The sequence below is a fragment of the Ambystoma mexicanum genome, chromosome 4q, assembly GCF_040938575.1.
Source record: "Ambystoma mexicanum isolate Mex_15411 chromosome 4q, UKY_AmexF1_1, whole genome shotgun sequence".
Lineage (NCBI taxonomy): Eukaryota > Metazoa > Chordata > Amphibia > Caudata > Ambystomatidae > Ambystoma > Ambystoma mexicanum.
The window spans coordinates 493,811,512-493,834,128 of NC_090928.1; the positions used below are offsets into that span (position 1 = coordinate 493,811,512).

Sequence of the window (22,617 nt, forward strand, 5' to 3'; positions counted from 1 at the left end):
TCGGCTCGGAGTGCTGCAGGAATTGACTGCAGCACGTTTCCAAGTTTTGCAGGCGACCGCATGGATGTCGAGTCTGGAAGCTGCAAGTGGGCGTCCGAGACAGAACAAGACGTGGCAAAATGCAGATATTCTGCGAGATGGGGGTTGTCGGCGTGACGAGCTCTGTCCGAAGGAGGTAGCAGGAGGTGCAGTGAAAGTGTGTTCCTTAACAAGCAGGTAGAGGGGGCAGAGATCATGCGTGAAGGGATGCTAGAGTCAGGGTATATGACAGTGGGAGGCGGCGAACTCCTGGTTCCTAAGTGTGCATTTCGGCGGGCTAGGGTCGGGTTACTGGCCAGGCAGCATCCGATCACAAAGCATGATCAGAGGCACTGGTTTCTGTGAGCAATTGGGCAAATGTGGCGGTTTTTAGGCAGGGGGAACCAACGTGACCCTTACCTTTTTTGCGGTGCAGCAGGAAGCAGCAACCGGCAACTCCGAGCTGCAGAGAGGGGATCTGGCCTTTTCTTCCAGCCTTCCCTCAGCCACATCTCCTCCCGGCTCGCCTCCCCTCCCTTTAAAGCGGGAGGGGGGGGGGGCAGGGGAGGTGTGGGGGCGAATTCAGGTGCTGGGTCTGGAATATGTTGTTGGTAGTTACGGCGTTGGCCATCTTAAAGTTCTCGTGGCCCGCAATGGTGCTGGGCTGAATCACGGATGATGTTGAGAACAGCTGATTGGGGGCACAGCTGATCTAACCCTTGCAGCGGAGCTGCAGAGAGGGGATCTGGCCTTTTCTCCCAGCGGCTTTGCCTCACGGCTCGCCTCCCCTCCCTTCCCTTTAAAGCAGGAGGGGCCGTGGAGGTGTGGTGGGACGAGTTACTTGGGGGGGCGGGGTGGTGGGCGACCATATTTGGGTACATTAATGAATCCAAGTAAATTGATGCATCTAATTTGAAACGTAAGAGTCCTGATGGTGAAAACCTGATTGTGGTTGATAACGGTAAAAATGCTATTTTATATTTGTTTTGCATGTATGAAATGTGTTTTAATAATCTATGTATTTTTGATAAATGGCAAAAGGTTATCTATGTTGTGAAACCAGATAAAGGCAATAGCAAAAACAAATTACAAAAAGTGTTCTTTTTCTTGGTCATATATTTGCCTATTTAAGCTAATCACAAAAATGTTGTCATATCTGTCCATTAAATCGCTTATTACTTTATTTGGTGTTTTACATTGTGCACATGTATACAGGACTCTTCAAAGTGTAATGTTAATGTAACTTTACCAGAATTGCATGTGACAAAAAAGTGACTATTCTAATGATATATACAAATGTCTTCAAATTCGCTTATGTCTTCAAAGGCAAATATGCTAGGCAACCTGCCTGTTGTTCCATCAAGCAGCCTTCAAGGCAATCCAGCACCTTTCTGAATTAATACGTTTTTCTAACATTGATTCTTCAAGTAGAAGAGCTCTATATGACACTGTTCTTGATGACCTTTGACTTTCGTTTCATAGTTATGATAGAGGCGGGAGCAGAAAATGTGTTGCAGCAAGACTTTTGCCATGCCATCAAAATGGGTGTAAAGCACACGCAGCAGATTATTCAGGGAATCCAACAACTGGTAAAAGAACACGGAACAGAAAAAAGATCTCTTCAGAAGTTATTTTGTGCCCCAGAACATATAGTGGAAGGTGCAAGGCAGTGAGTATTCATTATTATGACAAACAAAATTCACTGTAATGTTCTTAAATGTAAGCAGGCATTTATTGTAGCTCATTGTCATGCCCTGCTGCGAGGGGCGTGGCCAAGCGCCAGCACGCACAATGGGGCGCTCTGTGAGCCGCGGCCTGTAGAGGGCTGGCTGATGTTCCGGGCCTGGCTGAATAACGACTATTTGCGGTGCCATGGATGTGTCATCGCCCCTGGTAGAGTTCCGCCTCCTCGATCTAAACAGTTGTCTCCTGAAAACAGTAGCAGAATAGTTTCTCTGGTGCTGTGCTCCAATTGAAGATGGCGCCTGGGGCCACGATCTGAACACTCACTGTGAGGTGGTGGCTTGAAGCCTGTGGTGGTCGCTGGCATGGGACCTGGTTAGGGGTGAGGCTGGGGACCCTCCCTCCCTTACCCTCCCCCCACTTGTGACCAGCAAACCATGGGCTTGTGCATTGTCAGGGGTAGGGGGTAGCGATCAGAGCATGCCAGGGCTTTTAATTATTCTGCAACACCAAGCTGCCTCTCTGGGTTCATTGACCTGGGTCTCCTGCTGATGTGATGGTTCCTGGCTGCCTTATCAAGAGACGCGCCAACTGCAGCTCTGCTCTATGGCTCTGTTTGGCGGGTGCTGCATTTTACCTGTCGGCCCAGCCACCTGCCAATTTGGTTGCGCTTTCTGTTCTCATGGTTAATATGACCCGTGGCATTTGCAAAGTTGCCACATCACTGTTTCTATAATCTCACAGCCGTTTGTCACCTGGAAATGGCTGCAAAAACACCCAAGGGCAACAAGGGTGGCAATGTTCTTGGGCTTATGCACAATCAAGAGGGCCAAGAAGCAAGAGCTGCTCAGAGGTTCAGGTTCATGCAGAACATGAGGTGGAGGAGGACCCTCCGTGCAGGCTATCAGGGCAGATCTGCACCAAATGCCTGTTGACATTTAAAAGGAAATACAGAGCGCAGCGGGGGACCTTACCCAGAAGGTGATGGAGATAGATAGGCGAGTGGAATCGGCCTAATCCCGAATCAATGATTTGGAAGATGGCCCCTGCGAATACTCCTATGAACTCACAACTGACCACCAAGGTTGAGGAACTCAAATCCAGTAACTAACATTTGCATCGGTGACAGGAGGACCTGGAGAATGGGTTGAGTAGGAACAACATTCAGCTGAGCGGCACCCCAGCGCAGATTCAAGATGCTGATCTCTGTGCATATGTGAGTGACCTGTTAAGAATTCTCCTGCACTGGCCGGCCAATCAAAGAATTGAACCGGGACCGCAGCCATTGTGTATTCTTCTACCCAACTTTGTAACAAGTGGACACTGGATGTATTGACCTGAGTGCGTGATTACTGTGTCAATGAAGACTTCATTTCGGCTGCACAAAGAGTTCAAAGGTTCTGTGGTAATATTGCTTCAGGATCTCCCCCGTCTACGCTGATCAAACATGGACCCTTCTGCAATGTCACACAATGGCTTCAGGATAAAGGCCTAAATTACCTATGATGTTTCCCATGTGCAGTAATCTTTATCTTGGATGATGAGAGAAAGTTTATCACATCTACACAATAAGCAATGCTTGTCATGAACCCGCCCCGTCGTTCCTCCTTGCCTCCAGTCTATCTAGGGACGATGCCCCCTCAGCCAGACGTCCGTCCCGGATTGCTACTTGCTCTAAGTTTCCGAGGTTGAGCAATTGCAGAAGGCCTCTTGCGCCTGAGGCCTTATCCGGTGCAAGTCAGCCATTAATATTTCATTTTATTATACTGTGAAGTGTTCCTTTTGTTCAGCGCTTTGGCGTAAAGCGCTATACAAATTGTAAATAAAATAAGTGATTGTATATCATGAAGATTTGGGGGAGGAGTGGGACCCTACAAGGCCTTCTAAAGGGTGGACTTGGCGGTTCATTCTTTTGACTGTATTGGGATTCGGCCCTAGCCGGATACAATTCCCCCAGGTTAGTATTTACGTGCATTACTTGCGTTTTATATAAATCCCCATGGCTACTCGTCTGGGCTGCCCTTTATCTCCTTTGATCTTTGCACTGATAAAGGAATCATTGCCCATACGCATGCGTCCAACCTGGTAATTGGTTATTGGAGGTATTTCCGCAGGGCAAACTGAGCATAGTGCAGCCCTGTATGTGGAAGACGTTCTTTTAATGATGTTGCACACTAGGTCAAGCCTCCGGTCCATTATGGCAGAACTTAATTGGTTTGAGCGGGCCTCCAGTTTTACGATAAATTATGGGAAAACCATACAATATGGTATATTTATAACGTGCCTGTACAGGGCTTACAGTTACATCACTTAAGTGCACAGTAGGCCAGGAGGCAGTGCAAGGATGACTGATAACGGTGGACCCTGGTACCCGGTGAGACTCTTGAGGAAACCAAGCAACCAGTCAGCGCAGCAGGCGGGAGTTAGCAAGGAAAGCTAGAGAGTGAGCGAGAAGGCAGAGGAGAAAAGGAGCTTCAGGTGGTCTGGCTCTAGTCTGAGAGGGGCAGGGAGGCCGTTCCAGAGGGAGGCAGCTGCAGAGGAGAGATCTACCCCCACTCTCTGCTTGGAGAAGAGTCTGACCCTCTGAGAGTTAGAGGTAGCTGAGTGAAGGGCTCTACTAGGAAGGTATCTAGGCAGAGAAAGTTGGAAATAGTGAGGGCCACGGTCCCAGAAAGCCGTTTGGTGATGCAGAGAGTCTTGAACTTGATCCTTGCAGCCACTGGAGAGATTTCAGGGCTGGAGAGATGCAGCCCCTGGGCTTGAGGCCAAGGATAAGTCTTGCAGTCCTGTTCTGGATTAGTTGCAGGGGGGGCAAAGAGTAGAGTTGGGCAGATTGAGAAAAAGGCTGTTGCAATAATATGTCTGGAGAGAACCAGGGCTCTGGAGACAGTGAGCATCTGGAGGAAGGTGATAAAAGTTAGAATACCTCTGAGGAGGTCCAGCCGCAAGTGGGCCTTCTTGGCGACATCCGAGATGTGAGGAGAGAAAGAGTGGGGTCAAAGATGACACCAAGGTTTTTTCGCCTCACAGGAAGGAGAGGGTAGAGGGCCCAAGGAGGGCGGCCAGAGTGAGTGAGTGAGTGAGGGAGGCAAAGTGGGAGCAGGGGTCCAAATGAGAAGGATCTCAGTCTTACTGGCATGAAGGCAGAGATTGTTGGAAGCGCACCAATCCTGAATCGCGGATAGACAGTCCGGAATGAGTGAGGAAGCAGAGGAGGCTCTGAGGGAAGCCTGAAGGAGAGCAGCGTGTCATCTGCATACCACTGACAGTTAGAAGGGAAGGTGGAAATCAGGTGGGCCAAAGGGGCCAGATAGACATTGAAGAGCCAGGGTGAAAGGATAGAGCCCTGAGGGACACCAAATGTGGAGCGAGAGAGGTGGTGGAGAGAAAGGACCCAAGTTCGACCTAGGAGGGTCGGTCCAGGAGGAAGGTCAGCCACGCCAGGGCCTGATCCGTGATGCCCGGGTTCTCATGGCGTCTACTGATCATGGTGGCATGATTGACCGTATCAAAAGCAGAGGAAATGTCCAGGAGGATGAACAGAGGGAGAGCTGGAATCAAGATTGGAGAACAGAGCTTCACTGGTGTTCAGGAGAGCAGTTTCTGTGCCTCTGGCTGCTCTGAAGCCAGGCTGATGGTCATGGATACTACCAACCGATTCAGTGTGGAGAGTAAGGTGGGAGATGGTCTTGTTTTCCAGGAGTTTGCCCGGGAGAGGAGTGATAGAAATCGGGCAATAGTTTGCCAGAAAGGGCAGATCAGCAGAAGGCTTTTTTCGGAGGGGTGCACAAAGGGGTACTTGAGGAGAGAGGGGAAAGAACCAGCGGTGAAAGAGTGATTACAGAAATTGCCTTAGGCTGGAGCAAGAGTGCACATGTGGTCCTTAATAGTTCTGGAAGAGCAGGGGAGCACCTGTTTGGACGACACTTTTTTAGATTGGACTGATCTGGAAACATCGTCAGGGGTTGTCAGGAGGAGAAAGGAAACGGAGAGGGAGAGGCAACCAAAGGGGGCCTGAGAGGGGTAGAGGGATTGAGGATGAAAGTGAGGACAGGATGTTCTGAGTTTTAGTGGTGAAGCCAGCTCCTTGCAGATTTTAAAGAGCTCAGCTGTGTTGTAAGAGGCCGCAGTGACACAGGCTTGAATATGACTCTCTTCTTGGACCGGACAGAGTCTGTAGTGCCTTTGGATAGGCGGCAAGCCAGTTGGTCAGATGATGCACCCGAAGCCCTCCACTTCCTCTCAGCCATCCTGCACTTGCGTTTCAGGGCGGCAAGGCCGGAGTCATGCCAAGAGATGCACTTGAAGGTAGGCTTCTGGCGAATTCTCATGACGGGGCCAAGGATTTCCAAGGTGCTGTAGAGGGACAGATGCAGGTTGGAGAGGGCTGTGTCAGAGTGGGAGTCAGTCGCAGGAGTTGGCAGAGCTGAGACGGTTCAGGCAAAGGCGGCCACTGACGTTCGCTTCATGGGATGAATGACCACCAAGGTGGGTGGCAGAACTGGGGAGGGCTTTGCCTGGGGGACAAGAGGCTCCAGGTGAGAGGAGAGCAGAAAGTGGTCAGTCCAAGAAAGGAGTGGTGAGATGGTTAGAGAGGGGGATGTCTGAGGAGGTGAGAACATCCAAGGTGTGTCCGGCAGAGTGTGTCGGGCCAGAGAGTAGAATGGAAAGGGACCAAGAGTTACTGAGTTGTGGAAAAGTGCAGAGGAGGGACTAGAAGTATCCAGGTAGATGTTGAGGTCTCTGAGGAAAAGTTGAGCGGTAGAGGCAAGGAGACTAGAGAAGTGGAGAGGTCAGCCCATTCTGAGATGAAGAGGGTGACCTAGCCAGGTGGCCTGTATGTGGTGGCCACAGTCAGAGAATGGCCAGGAGTGATAGAGAAACCAAAAAAGTGATGGGTGGAAGGTTTTGAATTAAGCTGAACCACTGGCATTGTTCTGGGGAACCTTCCACACCACCAGTTTTTAGCCTGTCTGCGCCATTGCAAAAGGGGTCCAGGCATATGCAAATCAGTAAGGTACTGCCACTAATGGGAGCAGACCTGCCCAAACCGCTAGGCCAGGTCCCCTCTGCACGGAAACACAAGCAACAGTTGGGCCTACTCAGTGAGGTGCAGCTTGGTGAGTGAGGAATAGCCCTGCGTAGGAATGACCGAAGCAAGGACCCACTCAGGAAAGCTCAGGGCCACTCCTCCTCCGGCCAGGTTGGTTCTGGAGTCCGAGAGGATCATGTAGCCTTCAGTGAGGAGAGTGTCAAAACTTGTGACAGAGCGTGCCATGAACCAAGTCTCGGTGAAAGCGAGGATATCCAGGTCAAGGTCTTTGAGGATGTGGCAGATGTCAGAGGAGTGTTTGACAGCAGAGGGAGAGTTGAGAGTAGCGATATGGAACAAGTTGCCACATTTGAAAGACTTCCAGGGTGGGGTACAGGAGTGAGGTACACCCAGCGGAAACGACGGAGTGGCCTGATAACTGGCAGAGGCAGTAGAGGGAGGTGGCATAGGGGTCAGAGAGGTGTTGGAGAAGGGAGGAAATTCATTAGACTCCCATCAAGGAGGAGGAGATTGGGCATGGAGCCCTGGACCATGACGGTACCATTTAGATAGGTGCCACCATTAATGGGAGCGTAGGAGAAAGCATGAGAAAGGAGAGAGAACAGAGCCCATATGAGGGGTGCATAGGTCTTGAGAGGGAATGACAGAGGATGTTAAGAGTCTGTCTGGAGGAAGCGCTGGTATGGTTATTAGTGATGGGGAGGTCTGGGTTGGAGATCAGGATATCCCTCTTAAACTTTTTCTTTCCAGACTTAGTGAGAGGGCTAGGCGATGTAGCAGTTTGAGAAGATTGGAGAGATAGAGAGCACCATAGGGGGGTGCGAGGAGGTAAGATAGGAGAGTGAGGGAGAAAAAGCACAGCCACGCCCACAGGTGGTACCAGGGGATTTGGGGGTGGGTTCACACAAAAAGGAGGCGGCACACAGAAGGAAACAAGCATACAACACACCACTGGGTTACACTGGGGCAGTGTAAACGGAAGACAGAGGGGGGAAGGGGGAACAACGCACTGCCAAAACACCAAGATTTCACTTTCCTAAAAGGAGGGAAAAAGGCCTAATTTTAACACAACAGAAATGTGATAACACCCAGATTGTTTTTTCCTAAAAGGATGGGGGGGAAGGGCGTAGTTTTAACACAGACTGCAAGAATATGACTTTCCTGGAGAGAATGTGCGATAAGGTTAAACAAATAGTACAATGAAAAGGTTAAGGATGATGTGCTAAGCGTAATAGGAGTAGTTGGTAGGTTGGGTCAGTTTAGCGGGGTGCAGTGATTGCTGCCTCTTCCATTACAGAAGGGGAAAGTCCATATGCAAATCAGGCTTGCCCGGAAAGATTTCGAACTACGGCAGAGTATGTATTACCTGAGACAACTATATCATGGGAATGTCCCTCTCACTGTCGAAGATTGCAAAATCTCATTTCTAATCCCTGATTATTGAACACTTTTCTATTCCAACTTGGGCATTGGATCACTAACTCTGGCACTCGCCTGTCGACGGCGTAGGATTTCACTGTTGAGGAGGACAGAACTAAATAGTACATCTCTAGGTTGAACAAAATTGACTGGTCGGATCCTTCTGTTAAGCTTGTTTGTATGGTGGAATGAGAGAGGGATCTGGGTCATCTCATCTTAGAGTGCACCGGGGGAAGGATCAGGGCGAGGGCAGCAAACGCATCCCGCTGTGTAACGAATAAGGAAAATGTATACAAGGTCATGTTTTAATGGTACATGTACCTAACCCGGCTTAGTAAGATGAATCCAAAAATGTCTCCCTTGTGCTGCAGGAACTGTGGCCTAAGAGGATATTCTCCAGCATGGGGTCTGGCATGGATTCACATGCTCATGAATATTCCCCGTCGTAAGGCTGGGAATCCTCGGTAAAGAAAAAATCAGTTTCAGTTTCGTTTCTGAACTGTCTTTCTACTAATAACCAATCACTGGTCTCTGGGTCATACTGCCCCATCCAATGACTGCCCTCTACCTAAGCCCCTCCTCTGGCAGCCATCTTCAGATTTTTACTGCACGTTCAAGATAGCTCTCGAGCTTTCACTGCGTGTTGTGTTTTTCAAAGTTTTACTCTCATTTTTCAGTCAATTCGAGCCTCAAGCTCCACCGATTCTTCTTCCGATTAACGGTGACCTGATTTTTCGTCAAATTTCACTTCTTGGAGGATTCCAGAAGATCTTTGAGGCCTACCCCGCGTGGGCATGGCCCAGGACAAGAGACTCGATGCCAGTGCCTCTAGTGCCTGCACTCCAACAAGTCGCACGTGGAGGAGGACTGTGCGTTCCGCAAGAACATGTCCGCCCGGACCTTGAAGTACTGTCGTACTCGACTCGCCAATTGGCTGGAGGCAAAGAGCCCAACAGCAGGTGAGAAGAAGTCTGAGCGGTCTTCTAAGACCTTTGTTGGCGCTCCGGCAGCAGGGTCCCAACAGAAAACAAAGCACTGCGGGCACCGGGAGTGCCGTTGGTTCGGTCTCCTCGGCTGCCAGGCCGGGCGCAATGTCACTGATGCAGTTAACCACGAACCAACGCTCCAGCTTGGTGAAAAGGAAGTCTGAGAACCCGGGTAAGCTTTGGGAGAAGCCCCGTCCGATCCCGACAGAGAAAGCCAAGGGGGAGTGAAGCGGTGACCCCCCGCCTCCTCCTCCCGGTGAAGGCCTCCGACGCGCCCAAGGTCATGAAGGCCCAGATTCACTCGGTTAAGGCCTATATTGAAGGAGTCGTGGCGTTCCTGGCGAAGCCTGCGGATGCTACCCCAGTGGAGACGACCTCCAGGCCTAGAGTTTCCCTGCCATCCCCGAGGGAATAGTCTTTCCAGCCAATCGAAAAGACCCCGTGAAGCCCCGGGCCGAGAAGGAGAGGGGTGCGCAATAGCCCTAATGGACTCAGAGACCTCCGAGGACGAGCTGTCGGTTGTCAAGGCGGTCCTGTACAAGAGGGTCGAGGCCTGCAGGAAGGATCCGAGGAACCGGAGGAGCCTCTGCCGACACCCCCGTCGCTACCGATACCAACCCCGCCGGACAGGTCGGAAGACATCTTGCTGGCACTGCAGACCCTGTGCACAGAGATGAGGACAAGGTTGCCCTTACCGCCAGCGGACGATCCAGCGGCACCTGGACCTTTGGGGAGCCCTCCAGCCAAGCGAAGGCATGTAAATTCCCGCCCCCGCCCAACGTTCCATCCTTCACCTCCATCCCCTCCACCGAGGGATGAGACGGAGACGGCTATGATGGGGATGGACGGCGGCGGAGACGACGGAACAAATCTCCCATCGCCGCCTCCCCGGGCTTCCCCTCCCGACGAAATTGGCTCGTTGCACACCATGATCGCCAGGGCCTCTGAGCTTTTCCAGCTATGCCCCGAAGAGCAGAAGAAGGAAGGATTCTTTTATGAACGACGAGAGGCCAAGAGGAAGACCGTACTCTCGGTTACACTGTTGGACGACATTTGGGACGAGGGACTGTCCCTTCTGAAGAACCCGTCCACGGCCCTTTTGAAGAGAGACCGGTATGAGAAGTAGTACCGGGTCCCAGATTCCGCTCCGATGTGCCTCAGGGCACAGCCGTCCCTGGACTCGGTGGTCTCTGGGGCGGCCAAGAAGAAATCGGCACGGACGGTGAGGGGAAGAAGCTGGATGCCATGGGACGACGGGTCATCTCATCGGTAGTGACGACCATTAAGGCGGCCAATGCTCTCGCTATCGTGGCCCGCAACGATGGGGAGCTGTGGTTTGAAATCGCCCCCTCCTGGACTTCCTCCCAGATGACAAGAGAGCGGATGCCCTCGAAATCCTGCAGGAGGGCGAGGTGTCTTCTGACCACGCCATCTCAGTAGCCACGGACATCGCTGACACCGGTTTTCACCAGATGGGCAACAGCGTTTGCCTTCGCCGGCGTGGGTGGCTCAGGGCCATTGATTTTCCGTCAGGACGTACAGACCAGGGTCCTGGGCATGCCCTTCAACGGGAACAACCTGTTCGGCAAGGCAGTGGACGAGTCACTACAGGCCATCAAGGCATACACCGAGACGGCCCATGCCTTGGGCATGCTTCATCAGCGAAGGCCGTCCTTTCGGACCTCCGGAGGCAAGTGCCAAGATGCCTCCAAAGGATTTGGCGGCAGCTCTTCGTCATACCACCAGGGGGCCCGTTCTTCATCGCAAGAAGCCTACAGAGGCTGCAACAAGGCCGGTGGACATCGTCGCCAAGGGGGCAAGGCCTCGGCGAAGCAGGACTGAAACGGCCATGACATCGGGCCCCCACCAGAGCACCCTGTGGGGGGCCGGCTGGCGAAATTCGTCAGCGCGTGGGAATCCATCTCCACCGACAGTTGGGTGCTGGATGCCCTGGCCCACGGGCACACTCTAGAGTTCCAAAGAAAGTGCCCAGGAAAGAAAACCACATCCCACAACTACTTCTGGAGGTACGAGCGATGCTGGCAAAAGGCGCAATAGAACTCGTCCCCTCATCCGAAAGTAGACCGGCGGCTGGGGACTTCCTGTCGTTGCTGGACCTGCAGGATGCATACTTCCACATCCCCATACACAAAGGACATCGAAAGTTTCTGCGATTCGTAGTCTAGGGAAGGCACTATCAGTTCAAGGCACTGCCCTTCGGTTTGAAGTCGGCGCCAAGGGTCTTCACTATTGCCTGGCAACCGAAAATGCTTGTCGCTTCTATGGCCAAGTGTCACTTTAGAACGTACTGCCCCAGCCAATGACACTCTTCCTCCGAAGTCTAGCCCTGGTGGCCATTTCAGATTTTTACCACACGTTTCTGGTGTTGGGAGTACTCCTGTTTCGCTCCTCCAAATCTGAGAATTGTTTGCTGTTTTGTGCCTATTTTTGCGAGAATTTGTCTGATACTTAATCTTCAGTCACGTTGTGACTCCCGGCTGCGGGGACCTGTTGCCAGAGGGGATCCTTAATTCATAGTCTGATCTCCAACCCGTGGTTGCCACAGGCTCGGGCCTTTGCTTCAACACCATGATGGACGCCACAAAGAAGTCTCCTCAGGGCCTGTGAGATCTGTGGCCAGGGGAACATCTTAATTCGAAGATCGGTACCTCAGGTGCCTCTACTGCCTACATCCTGACCATTATGCTGACAGATGTTTCATTTGCCAGGCCTTCTACTCCAAGACACAGAAGAACTTCCATCAAAGGTTAGTGGCATGGATCGAGGAAGGGAAGGCCTCTGACGTGGCCTACGGGTGTAGTCATGCCTCGTCTAGGGCCCGCAGGTCCAAAGAGCTTGCTCCCTCTGGCAGAAGGAGGATGAGGTCCTTTGAGGATGCTTCCCTGGTGAAGATCCAAAAAAAGGCAAAATCGGCACACGCTCCAATGTTGCCTTTGTCGACGGTTGTGGTGGCTGCGGGACCCAGATCGGAGAGCGGACGGTTGCCATCAACCGATCTGTCGATGGTTAGCTTACCGGCATGCGGGTTGGAGCCGTCTGATAGAAAATCATTGACGCCACCACCCAAACACAAGGCCTCATCAAAGGGCAAGTTGTGCAAGCAGCAGCTCCACCGTCATCGACACCAGCCTTGTCTACGACTTATCCAGCAAGACCGTTGCCCCGTCAATGACCTCGTCTGTGAAGACTGGTCTTTCATCCACGGCTTCTATCACACCAAGGGGCTCGTCAGCAACCGTCACTGTTGCCACTACGACTGTTGCCACGCTCTGGGTATCCTTACCACCTAGACCCCCTTCGGCTGTTCTGGCGGCAGTCCCGGCGACGGCACTGCTTCCTGCTCCGTAGGCTCCAGTCATCACCTCTTTCCCTAAAGGCTCAGATTTGGGGAGGGACATGCGCCCAGCTAAAGACAATCTGCCTAGGCCCACCAAGGCCACACCACTTTTCACCTTGGCCCCTCTACGATACCCCAGGAGGTTTGCCAGCAGGCAAAAACACAAGGAGTCCTGGGAGTCCCTCTGCTGGCCAATAAGTCCCGGTTTCGACAGTCTTACCCAGATATTTTAACTTACTATCTCTTTCAAAGAGGAGAAATATTCATAACATATAAGTCTTTGTCCTGCTCTGGGGCAGTCCTGCACTGAAATGCCAGGCAATTCTCCTGTGAACAAGAGTACAGACAGCAACTCCAGACATGTGTTTCGGCCTCGTTGGGCCTCATCAGTAGGTTGGAGCTGTGCCTCTCTGAGCAGTGAGCAAGGGTTCCATGTCTCGATTTCCCTAGTAACTTAGGGTAGCCAGCAGGCTACACCAGTTCATAGGAGGACTTGCCAGAAGGTTTTTACTCTGACTAGGGAGTGTGGTCAAGGGAAGCCTGACCCCATTATGCCAATGCCTCCGCAAGGAGCGCCATATCATCAGCCTTCTCAGTCTTTTACTCCTTCTCTTTTGGGCCCAGCGCCAAGGGACATTATTTTGGACCTTTGGAAATTTTGACCACCTTGCACACACTGGTGGCTGAAATCCAGGCCTCTTCGGGCTCAGCCGTCGCTGCTTCTTCCGGCCACAGTTAGATTTTGGCCATTGCCGGCTGCACTGCCCCCGGTGGTGGAGGTAGTTCCTCAGGCTGACACTGGCGCAACAGGTACGCAAGAGACGGATGACTATGATGATTACGTTCCTGCGGATTGGGGAACCTCCGGACGTCGATGTTCCCTCCACGGCCTTTCGCCGGATGAGAGCGGGTCCTTCCACTCTGATTTCTAGGGCTGCAAAACTGTTCAACCAGGGGCCAGACAAAAAGAAAAAGGAAGGGTTCCTTTTTAAATGGCTGGAGTCCTCCAGGAAGACCATAGTTTCAGTTCCCTTGTTGGATGAAATTTAGGAGGATGGCCTGTTGGGCATGAAGGCCCCTAATATCACTCCTGTGAAAAGGGACTCGGCCCCTATGTACTTCAGACCCCAGCCCTCGTGGTCTCGGCCGCCGCGAGGAAGTGGTCCTCCAACCTGTCTTCCTCGTCTGTGGTTCCTCCAGACCAGACAGGAAGCGCATCATCACGACAGCAGTATCGACAATCAAGGCTGCTGTCGCCCTCAACTTTCTCTCGAGGTATGACTGTAAGTTGGAGCCCATCCTCGGCTTCCTTGCAGATAAGAAAGCTGAAGCCCTGGGGGCGCTGTTGAGCAGCCAGCAAGATGGCTGCCTAGCTTTGGAGCTCCGTGACCCACGGTCTACAATCCGCAGACAACGGCGGAATCCTGTTATATACACCCCAACTTAAGCCCTCCTAAGCATCCCGAGACTGTTGCGCACACACAGGGACAAAAACCGCCGATATCCGACCAGCCTGGACGAAGATACGTTTGACTGCGCTGGCGGGCCGCGTGGGCCGCGGGGCCTGCCTCCCTGACTGACGGAGGGCGGCGTGACCGTGGCGGCCCTGGGCCATGCTGGTCTGCTGTGGGGAGGCGGGCGCTGCTGACAAGCCCCCCTGGAGATTCAGAGTGCCGTGGACGAACCGGGGGCTTGTCTGCTGACCGGTGCACCTTGGTGCGGCACCCCCCCCCCCGTCTGCCGCCGCGGACCCTGGCCGACTGCGGGCGGTGACGGTAGGTGCATCGGGGGTGCTTTTGGCGCCGCCGCTTGTTCCTGCCTTCCTGCCTGTGCCCCTGCGCACTCTGGCGGCATCGGCGGGGCGCCCGCGGCCCCGCTCTCTCCCCTATCCGTATTCCTCACCGCCCATCCATACTGAAGATCTCGCTCCTGGTTGGGAAGTGCGCGTCCCTAGAGCTTCACGCTCTTACCAACCCGGCCCTGCGGCTGTGAGCCTGGCGCCCGCGCCTTGCAGCTGGGGACCTCCGCGGGCACTGGACGTCCCGACCTTCCCTCCAACACCCCGAACACCCGGGCCTGGTGCAGCGCATGATTAGACTGCTGGGAGACGCAAATGCCATACGATGCGGCTGCTCCTCGCTTTAAATACTTGCTTCTCTGTGCGCTGGGAGCCTCCGGTACAATAACTGCGCCAGGGAAGGGGGGGAACCGCCCTGCTTCACCAGCACACACTGGTGGTAATAGCCACTGTCAGCCTCACCTTGGGGTCTCCCCTCCCCCCGGCCTACCCCATCAGCAGTGTATCACCCAGCGCACCCACACAGCAATTGAAGGAGTGACACTTTTCACATAGATGCCCACCTAACGCCTACTCAATGTGCCTGCAGCCGCCACAGGGCGTTTGTTGGGGGTTGCCGCCGGACGCCCGCGGCTGACTCATCACCACTACCCTGCCACGTGCTTTTTGTCTCCCCTCCATCCGGAGCTAATACCTGCATACCCAAGCTTAAGTCACCTGTGTATTGACACCAGTGGCACGCTACCGCCCCCATTGCAGCACTCCTGTCCTACGACGACCAGCAAAACCACCAAGTGCGGTGCTGCTGCCCACCACCGCAATGTCCAACAGATCGCGGGGGGCCAACAAGGTTGGGGCCATGGACAAATTTGCTAAGGCAGCGCCCAGGGCCGATCAAGCGTCCTCCTCTATGGGACAGGAAGATGTGGACATGCTGCCGGACCCCTAGCAACCTGATCTAACCACACTGATGGAGTCCATGGCCAAAAACTTTGCAGCCTTCCATGAAAAACTGGATGATATCAACGCAAATGTCGCCTCTCTAAAAGCTAAACTAGACCAACACGGGGCCAGAATCACTGAAGCAGAGCAAAGAATTGGAACCAATGAGGACAATGTGCATGCCCTACAGAACACAGTCACAGAACTCGTGCGCGACATGAAGCAGGTCAAAGCTAAGTGCGATGACCTAGAATCTAGGTCACAAAGGAATAACGTTCGCATAGTGGGGGTTCCCGAATCGGCGCTAAAGGGTCGAATGGAGCTTGCGGTTGAACAATTACTCAAAGACCTCCTTGGTAATCCTGAGTTGTCACCATTCTTCACCGTTGAGCGAGCGCACCGCTCACTAGCGCCCCGGCCCAAACCAGGAGACTTTCCCAGACCGATAATTGCAATACTGTTAAGCTACAAGGATAGAGACCACATTCTTCGCCTGGCCAGAGAAAAAGGGGAACTAAAGCTAGAATCACAAACCATCTGGATCTTCCCTGACTTTTCAGTGAGCGTACAGATGGAACGACAGCAATTTGGAGGTGTGAAGAAAATGCTACGTGATAGGAAAATTGAGTGTGCTATGCTTTTCCCCGCTCGCCGGAAATTCACTCATCGCAATAAACGTTCTTCACGGTCCCAGACAAACCAGTCAAGTTCATCTAGGCACAAATCCCTTTAACAGAACCCCCAGAGGAACCAATGGAAAACGATTAAGGCAAATGGGTTCTCCTGCTGTGGCCATTCTGTAATTGATCCCCCGGGCGTCCACCTGCGGATGAACCAGTGGGTGATGACTGCGATAAAGGCTCTCATGGTCCTTCGGGAGCCCCACCAGTTATCCCACACCTTAACTCTGCCCCTCCTGGGGTGTATCTGCCCCCCCTCCTCTACTTCTTCTCGGGCCTGACACAGCCCTCACGTTTGGACACTTGAGCGTCTCCTTTGGAGGGGGTACTCTTTGACATCCTGACCAGAATGGCGCACACTGGGCCCATGCCTTGATACTTGAGCCATACAGCCTGCCACTGGACTGGGCCGATGTTTGTTTAGTTTTCATTATCTAAGAACATACTTAATCTCGTAATCCCCTCATATATTAGCCGTTCCAAGATTAATGATGTATTTTATGATGTCACCAATGTGGGTCAACGGCAGCGGTAGCCCCCACTGCAGCTGCAATGTCATTAAAGGCGGAGTGTTTATGGTTAAGCCCCTGTTGGGCTATTGGTCAAGCTGGGGGTGGCACGCAGTTGGGGGTGGCACGCAGTTGGGCACTCCAAAGGTGGGTACTTATGCACTGCTAGTTTGGTTCGGGCGATGTGGGTGTGGGGCGGGAAAGTTGGGGACTGTTATCATAAAATCGGCAAGAAAGGAATGACTGGTTCTGTTGAGAGGCGCACTTGCGCCACTGCAATACACACCGGGTTAGACAGACCAATCCTTTGGTTGGGATGTCCCGTAACTGTCAATATGAGTATTAAAATAATGACATGGAATGTCCGGGATTGACAAATTTCACAAAGTCCCGCAGGGTTGCGGCATATGCACAGAGACACGGGATCAAGGTGCTCATGCTGCAGGAGACACATGCTTTAAAACACCTATCATCCAACCTTGCACAGTCCTATGGCTCGAACAGATTCTACACCCAATTCTCTACTCAGGCCAGAGGGGTCTTGACCCTCATCCACAAATCGGTAAAATTTGCACTCCACACACCCCACATTGATACAGAGGGCAGATATGTTATTCTCCACTGCACTTTGGCTAATGAAGAATGTTTGCTCGTGAACTCTTACGGCCCCAATACCGACTCCCCTGAATTCATTGATGCCCTGTCCGCCATCCTTATGAGGTATGTGGAGGTTTCCCATTATATGGGGGGGAGACATGAATCTCATATTCGACAATGTCCTGGACAGGACGTCAGTGACCCGCAGGGTCGCGTCTCAAGCTGCCAAAAACTCCTCGCATATATGGACTCCCTCCATTTACACGACGTGTGGAGGACGCTCCACCCCCAGGTTAGAGACTACACCTTTTATTCTACAGTACATGACAGCTCCTCGAGAATAGATGTGTTCCTTCTCTCTGGGTGCCTGGTGGGTAGGGTGAAAGACGTTGAGATACTCCCACGCACGCTCTCTGATCACTCTCCCGTGCTACTACAGATTCAACTTGGGAACACTCTGACCCCCCGGCCCGCCTGGCGCTTTAAATCTGAGGCCCTATCCGACATTGTCTTTAAAGCGGACATCCTGTCGGATATACACACTTTCTTCGAGAACAACAATGCGCAGGACACACCTGAGGGGACCCGGTGGGAAGCATTCAAAGTATACATCAGGGGAATGTGCATCTCAAGGGAGGTCGGGGTTCTCAAGGCCATAAGGCAGGCCCTAACTAGTTCCGAAAAGAAACTTAAAACCCTAGAACAAGAACATGCCGCTGCGCCTGCTCCGGCAACCCTAGCGAAAATTAGGACGGAACTGGAACTCTTTGAATCCCATGCCCTTAGCGAGGTACGGTACTTTGCTCACCCCGTGGCTGCCCGAAGATATGGGGAGGGAGACAGACCTGGTAGAACCCTTGCCAAACTAGTGCGCGCGGAAGGGGGTAGATCCCGGATAGACAGCATTCTGGATGAGCAGGGCCAGCAACACTGGTCGGACCGAGCCATTACTGACACCTTTGCTAGTTTTTATGCCAGCCTATACGGCCCCCAGTTGGAAAACAACGCCCACGACCTGGATGACTTGTTAGAACGCATCCCTATGACTCTTATCTCCCAAAGCACTATGGAGCAACTGGATACCCCATTCACCATTGAGGAGATAGTCCAGGTAATTTCTGACCTCCCGAAGAATAAAGCCCCGGGCCCTGATGGCCTCACGTCCGAGTTCTATAGGGAACATGTTGCTATCCTTGCTCCCATACTGCACGGGGTCTGGACCGAATCGCTCCGGCTAGCCATCCTCCTCCTCTCCCCCCCCCCCTCTCTGCAGGAAGCCCTAATCACTGTCCTTCCCAAACCGGGGAAACCTTTAGACGAATGTGGCTCTTACCGACCCCTGTCATCAACACGGACACGAAAATATTTGCTAAAATAATTGCGAACAGGTTCCTTCCATTTATGCCCCACCTGGTCCGGGAGGACCAGAACGGCTTTGTTCCTGGCCGTTCTACAGCACTTAATATTCGCCGATTGTTCAATGTAATGTCCAGAATTGACCCTAAGGTGGATGCAGTAGCGGTCACGCTAGATGCCCAAAAGGCATTCGATATGGTCTCGTGGCAGTATCTGTGGGCTGTGTTGGTGAAAATGGGAGTGAGACCAAACATGATCTCCTATATAAAACTGCTGTACACGGGCCCACTGGCCAGAGTACTAGCCCACTCTATTGTCTCCTCTCCCTTTTAGTTGCACAGGGGTACCCGCCAGGGATGTCCGTTTTCCCCCATTCTTTTTGCGCTCGCCATTGAACTCATGGCTGACCACGTCATGGATCGTCACACTCACAAGGGTATTCGCTTACAAGACACAACGGAAATTATCTCACTGTACGCCGATGATGTACTCCTTTATGTAAGAAACCCCTCCACGCACTTGGACCCGATCATCCGAGCCATAACTAAAATAGGCACATACTCCGGCTTTACGATCAACTACTCTAAATCTGAAAAATTCCCTCTGACCGCGGCAACCCAATAACCATCATGCGAATACCCCCTACGCTGGTCCCCAGGGAGCTTCAAATACTTGGGGTTGCAGGTATCGCTTTCAAAAGCCTCTTTACTGTCCAAGAACTACGAGTCGACCGCGCGGCTCATTGAAGCCAAGATGCTTAATTGGCGCAATCTCCCACTGTCCCTGGCGGGCAGACTGTCCCTAGTTAAGATGATTGCGGTCCCCAAGCTTCTCTACATCTTTGCCAACGTGCCAGTGTGGCCGGGGAAGAAATATTTCAAAAAGCTCCACTTAGCGTGTGCTCAGTTCCTCTGGCACTCCGGTGCCGTTCGCAAGAAGTGGCAACATATGACCCCTCTCTACGAAAAAGGAGGCTTTGCGGCCCCTGATTTGACCCTCTATTGGATAGCGGCGCAGGCCCATTATGCTACGCACTGGTACGCACATACGAACCCGCCTCCACATGTCAAACTGAAGATGGCAGGGGATGGGACCAATATCATGACCCTGGTGCTACACCATACATATCGGACAGATGCCCCGACAGACCCTGTGGCCACCACAATCAAGGCATGGAATAAGATCTTGAACACCACACAGGACCATCATCCATATTATAAATGGCTTCCCATATGGCAGTTCCCGGGACTTTCCCCCACGCACGACCAGCATTTTGTGCAACACTGGGAGGCTCTGGGATATCGAGCGCTAACCGACCTGTTCCCAAATAGTACATTTATCACCCCCCAAACATGGCGGCCCGAACACTCCAACTCAGCCCTTGAGCTACTGCAATACTTCAGGGTGAGAGCGGTGGTCCGCGCAACTTGGCCCTCCTACCCAGACGAGCCCCCAGACGCACCCGAACTCCAATATATAGCAAACTCTACAGGTGGCAGGGGCATAATATCCTCCTTGGACAAAATGCAACTGGAAAAACAAGGGAATACATCCCTCAAACCACGTGAAGCTTGGGCCAGGGAGCTAGAAATAGAAATTTCTGAAGAGATGTGGGACAAAATGTGTGCATACATGCAAAAAGTCTCCCTTAGCGCTAGATTCCGATGCATAGAATATAAATTTCTTAACAGGCTTTACTACACGCCACATAGAGTGGCGAAGTTCACACGCGACCCTTCCCACACCTGCCAGAGATGCAACTTTGGCGAGGCAGATCACGTGCATATGTTCTGGTCCTGTGCTGCACTGGGTACGTTCTGGCTGGAGGTGACGGGGGCTCTCTCTGAGATAATTGGGTCTCCAGTAGACCCGGACCCGCTGGCTTTGCTGTTTGGAATATGGACGGGGGAAAATGCAAAAAAAAGTCGAAATTTTTTAATATAAGTGCAGCCGTTGATAAAAGATGTATATTGCAGAATTGGAAGCGCCGCTCCCCACCTACCTTCGAGATGTGGCTGAAAGCCCTTACCTGGGTACAAATGTGCGAGGAGGATTATATTGTACTCTTGCCTGCATCATCTCGCCCAAAAAATGTGTGGACAGAGTTTTGCAGATATTTGAACAACAAAGACGAGGTGGACGGAAGCCCCACTCCACTGTCGGAGCCGGCCCACCCGGCACCAGGTGTCCTGGCCACCTAGCCCCTCTGGGCTGTTAAGCCCCCCGCCCCCCCATGTTTCGAACTGTTGTGAGGTATGTGCATGACGTAATGCCCGACCGTGACAATGCGATTTCTGTTCCTCTCTGTGTATGATATACTGTACCGGTCTTCACTTTCTACCAATAAACAAAAGTTTTAAATAAAGCTGAAGCCCTGGCTCTGTTCAAGGAAGGGGAGGTGGCCTCCAACCACACGATCACCATCTCCCACGTCATTGGCGGATTCCAGCTTTTACCAAATGGACAATGGTGTGGCTCTCCGCCGCCAGGGTTGGCTCAAAGCCACCATCTTCTTCACATATGTGCCGACAAAGGTAGTCTGTATGCCGTTCGATGGCCACAACCTCTTTGGAAAGGTGGTTGACGAGACTCTACAGGCCAAAAGACACACTGAGATGGCACGTTCTTTAGGCACTCTTCAGCAGAGGAGGCCGTCCTGTCGTTCCTCTAAAGGGAAAGTCTCAAGGTCATTCAAAGCTTTTACCTCCCCCTATCGTCGGCCCCCCTGTTCAACCACCCAGGAGGCTTTTTTTTGTGGTTTTTGTTTTGTAACTTTCTTTATTAATTTTACAACAATGAAATAGTAAGACATTACAAGACCGTGCGCCGGTCATGAGACCCTTTGTCCCCCCTCCCTCCCTCGGAACAATCCCCGCTTGATATCGGGTTCAGTTTCATGTCAGTTCTAGTGTTGTTGTTGTTCGACACTCGTGGCTGCTATTGAAGTGTCCGGTTGCTCGTGACAGTTTTTTATTGGAGGTGGAGACTGTGAAATCGAGTCGTTGTCTGCATTTAACAGGTATGCAATGTAGAGGCCCCAGATATCAGGGGGGCGTGCGTGGAGGGGCATAGTTCGTAAGTAGTTCATTTCGGTATCTTGACAGTAGGTGACATCGTGGAGCCATTGCTTTAGTTTTGGTGGCGGTCCTCTGCCCCAGTTGCAAGCTATTCGTCTGCGTTCCAGGACTAAAAGTAGGTTCGCCAGTTTTCTGGTATGTTCTGGTAGTTGGTTGGTTAGACCCAGCATGGTCAGTGTTGGGTCAGGTTCTAGTTGCACTCCGATTATAGCCGAGATTTTCTCTAGGACTGCTGTCCAGAACGCTCCTATTTCGGGGCACGACCATGCCAGGTGGACAAAGTCGGCTTCCGAGTGCCCACAGCGAGAGCAGGAGGCGGATATTGTCGTCCTCTGGGCGTGAAATCTTGCTGGAGTGTGGTAGACCTGATGGACAAAGTTGAAGTGAATTTGTTTGTACCTTGTGTTTATTGCCACTTTCTTTGTGAGTCGTAGTATGTATGACCAGTCTTCGTCGAGTATCGTAGTGTTCAGAGCTTTTTCCCACCTTGTTCGAGCTTTTGAGCAGCAAGTGAGTTTTTCTGTTAGCAAGGCTTTGTAAATATTTGACATCAGGCGGCCATCACCTTGGGCTTGAATCACTCCGTGAAGCAGTGGCCAGGTCGGCGGTTGGAGCGGGAACGTGGCAAAGTTGGACTGCATGGCGTGTCGACTTCGGTAGTGCATGAAAACGTCGAGGGCGTTGTTTCCACCTTTGTCTCGAGCTTCCTGAATCGAGAGGAACGAGCTGTTCGGAAACAGGTCGCCCAATGAGTGGATTTGCAGTTTCTTGGTCCAGAGCTGGAAAACCTTTTCAGATGTTATGGGTATCTCTGGAATACTTCTCACCGGAAGGAGGGGAGAATATCTGGTTTGGATTCCATTTCTTTTGGCGATTTTTTATTTTCTTTTTTTTTCTCCAAATCGTGTGCGTCGTGACCATTGTGTTCATTGGCGTTGAGGGTGTCGGTGGTTCGTTAAGTATGACTGCGCAGAGAAGATAGGGTGTTGCCAGAGCTCTTTCGATTTGCACATGTGGCAGGATGAAGTGTGTTGCATACCAATGGCTCAGGGACTGTGCTTGCGCTGCCCAGTAGTAACTTTCTATATCGGGTAAAGCCAGTCCGCCTTGCGTTATGGGCAGAATCATAGTGCTGTGTGCT

At 52.2% G+C, this 22,617-nt stretch overlaps 1 protein-coding gene across 1 annotated transcript in view; it reads left to right on the forward strand.

Annotated features, from left to right (window-relative positions):
* The window catches only part of PNPT1 (polyribonucleotide nucleotidyltransferase 1), a 1,336,943-nt gene that overhangs the window by 530,467 nt on the left and 783,859 nt on the right, over positions 1 to 22,617 (forward strand). Inside the window, exon 9 of the mRNA XM_069608057.1 lies at positions 1,501 to 1,687. Within this exon, the coding sequence (XP_069464158.1) occupies positions 1,501 to 1,687 (187 nt within the window). The remainder of the gene's footprint in view (positions 1 to 1,500; positions 1,688 to 22,617) is intronic.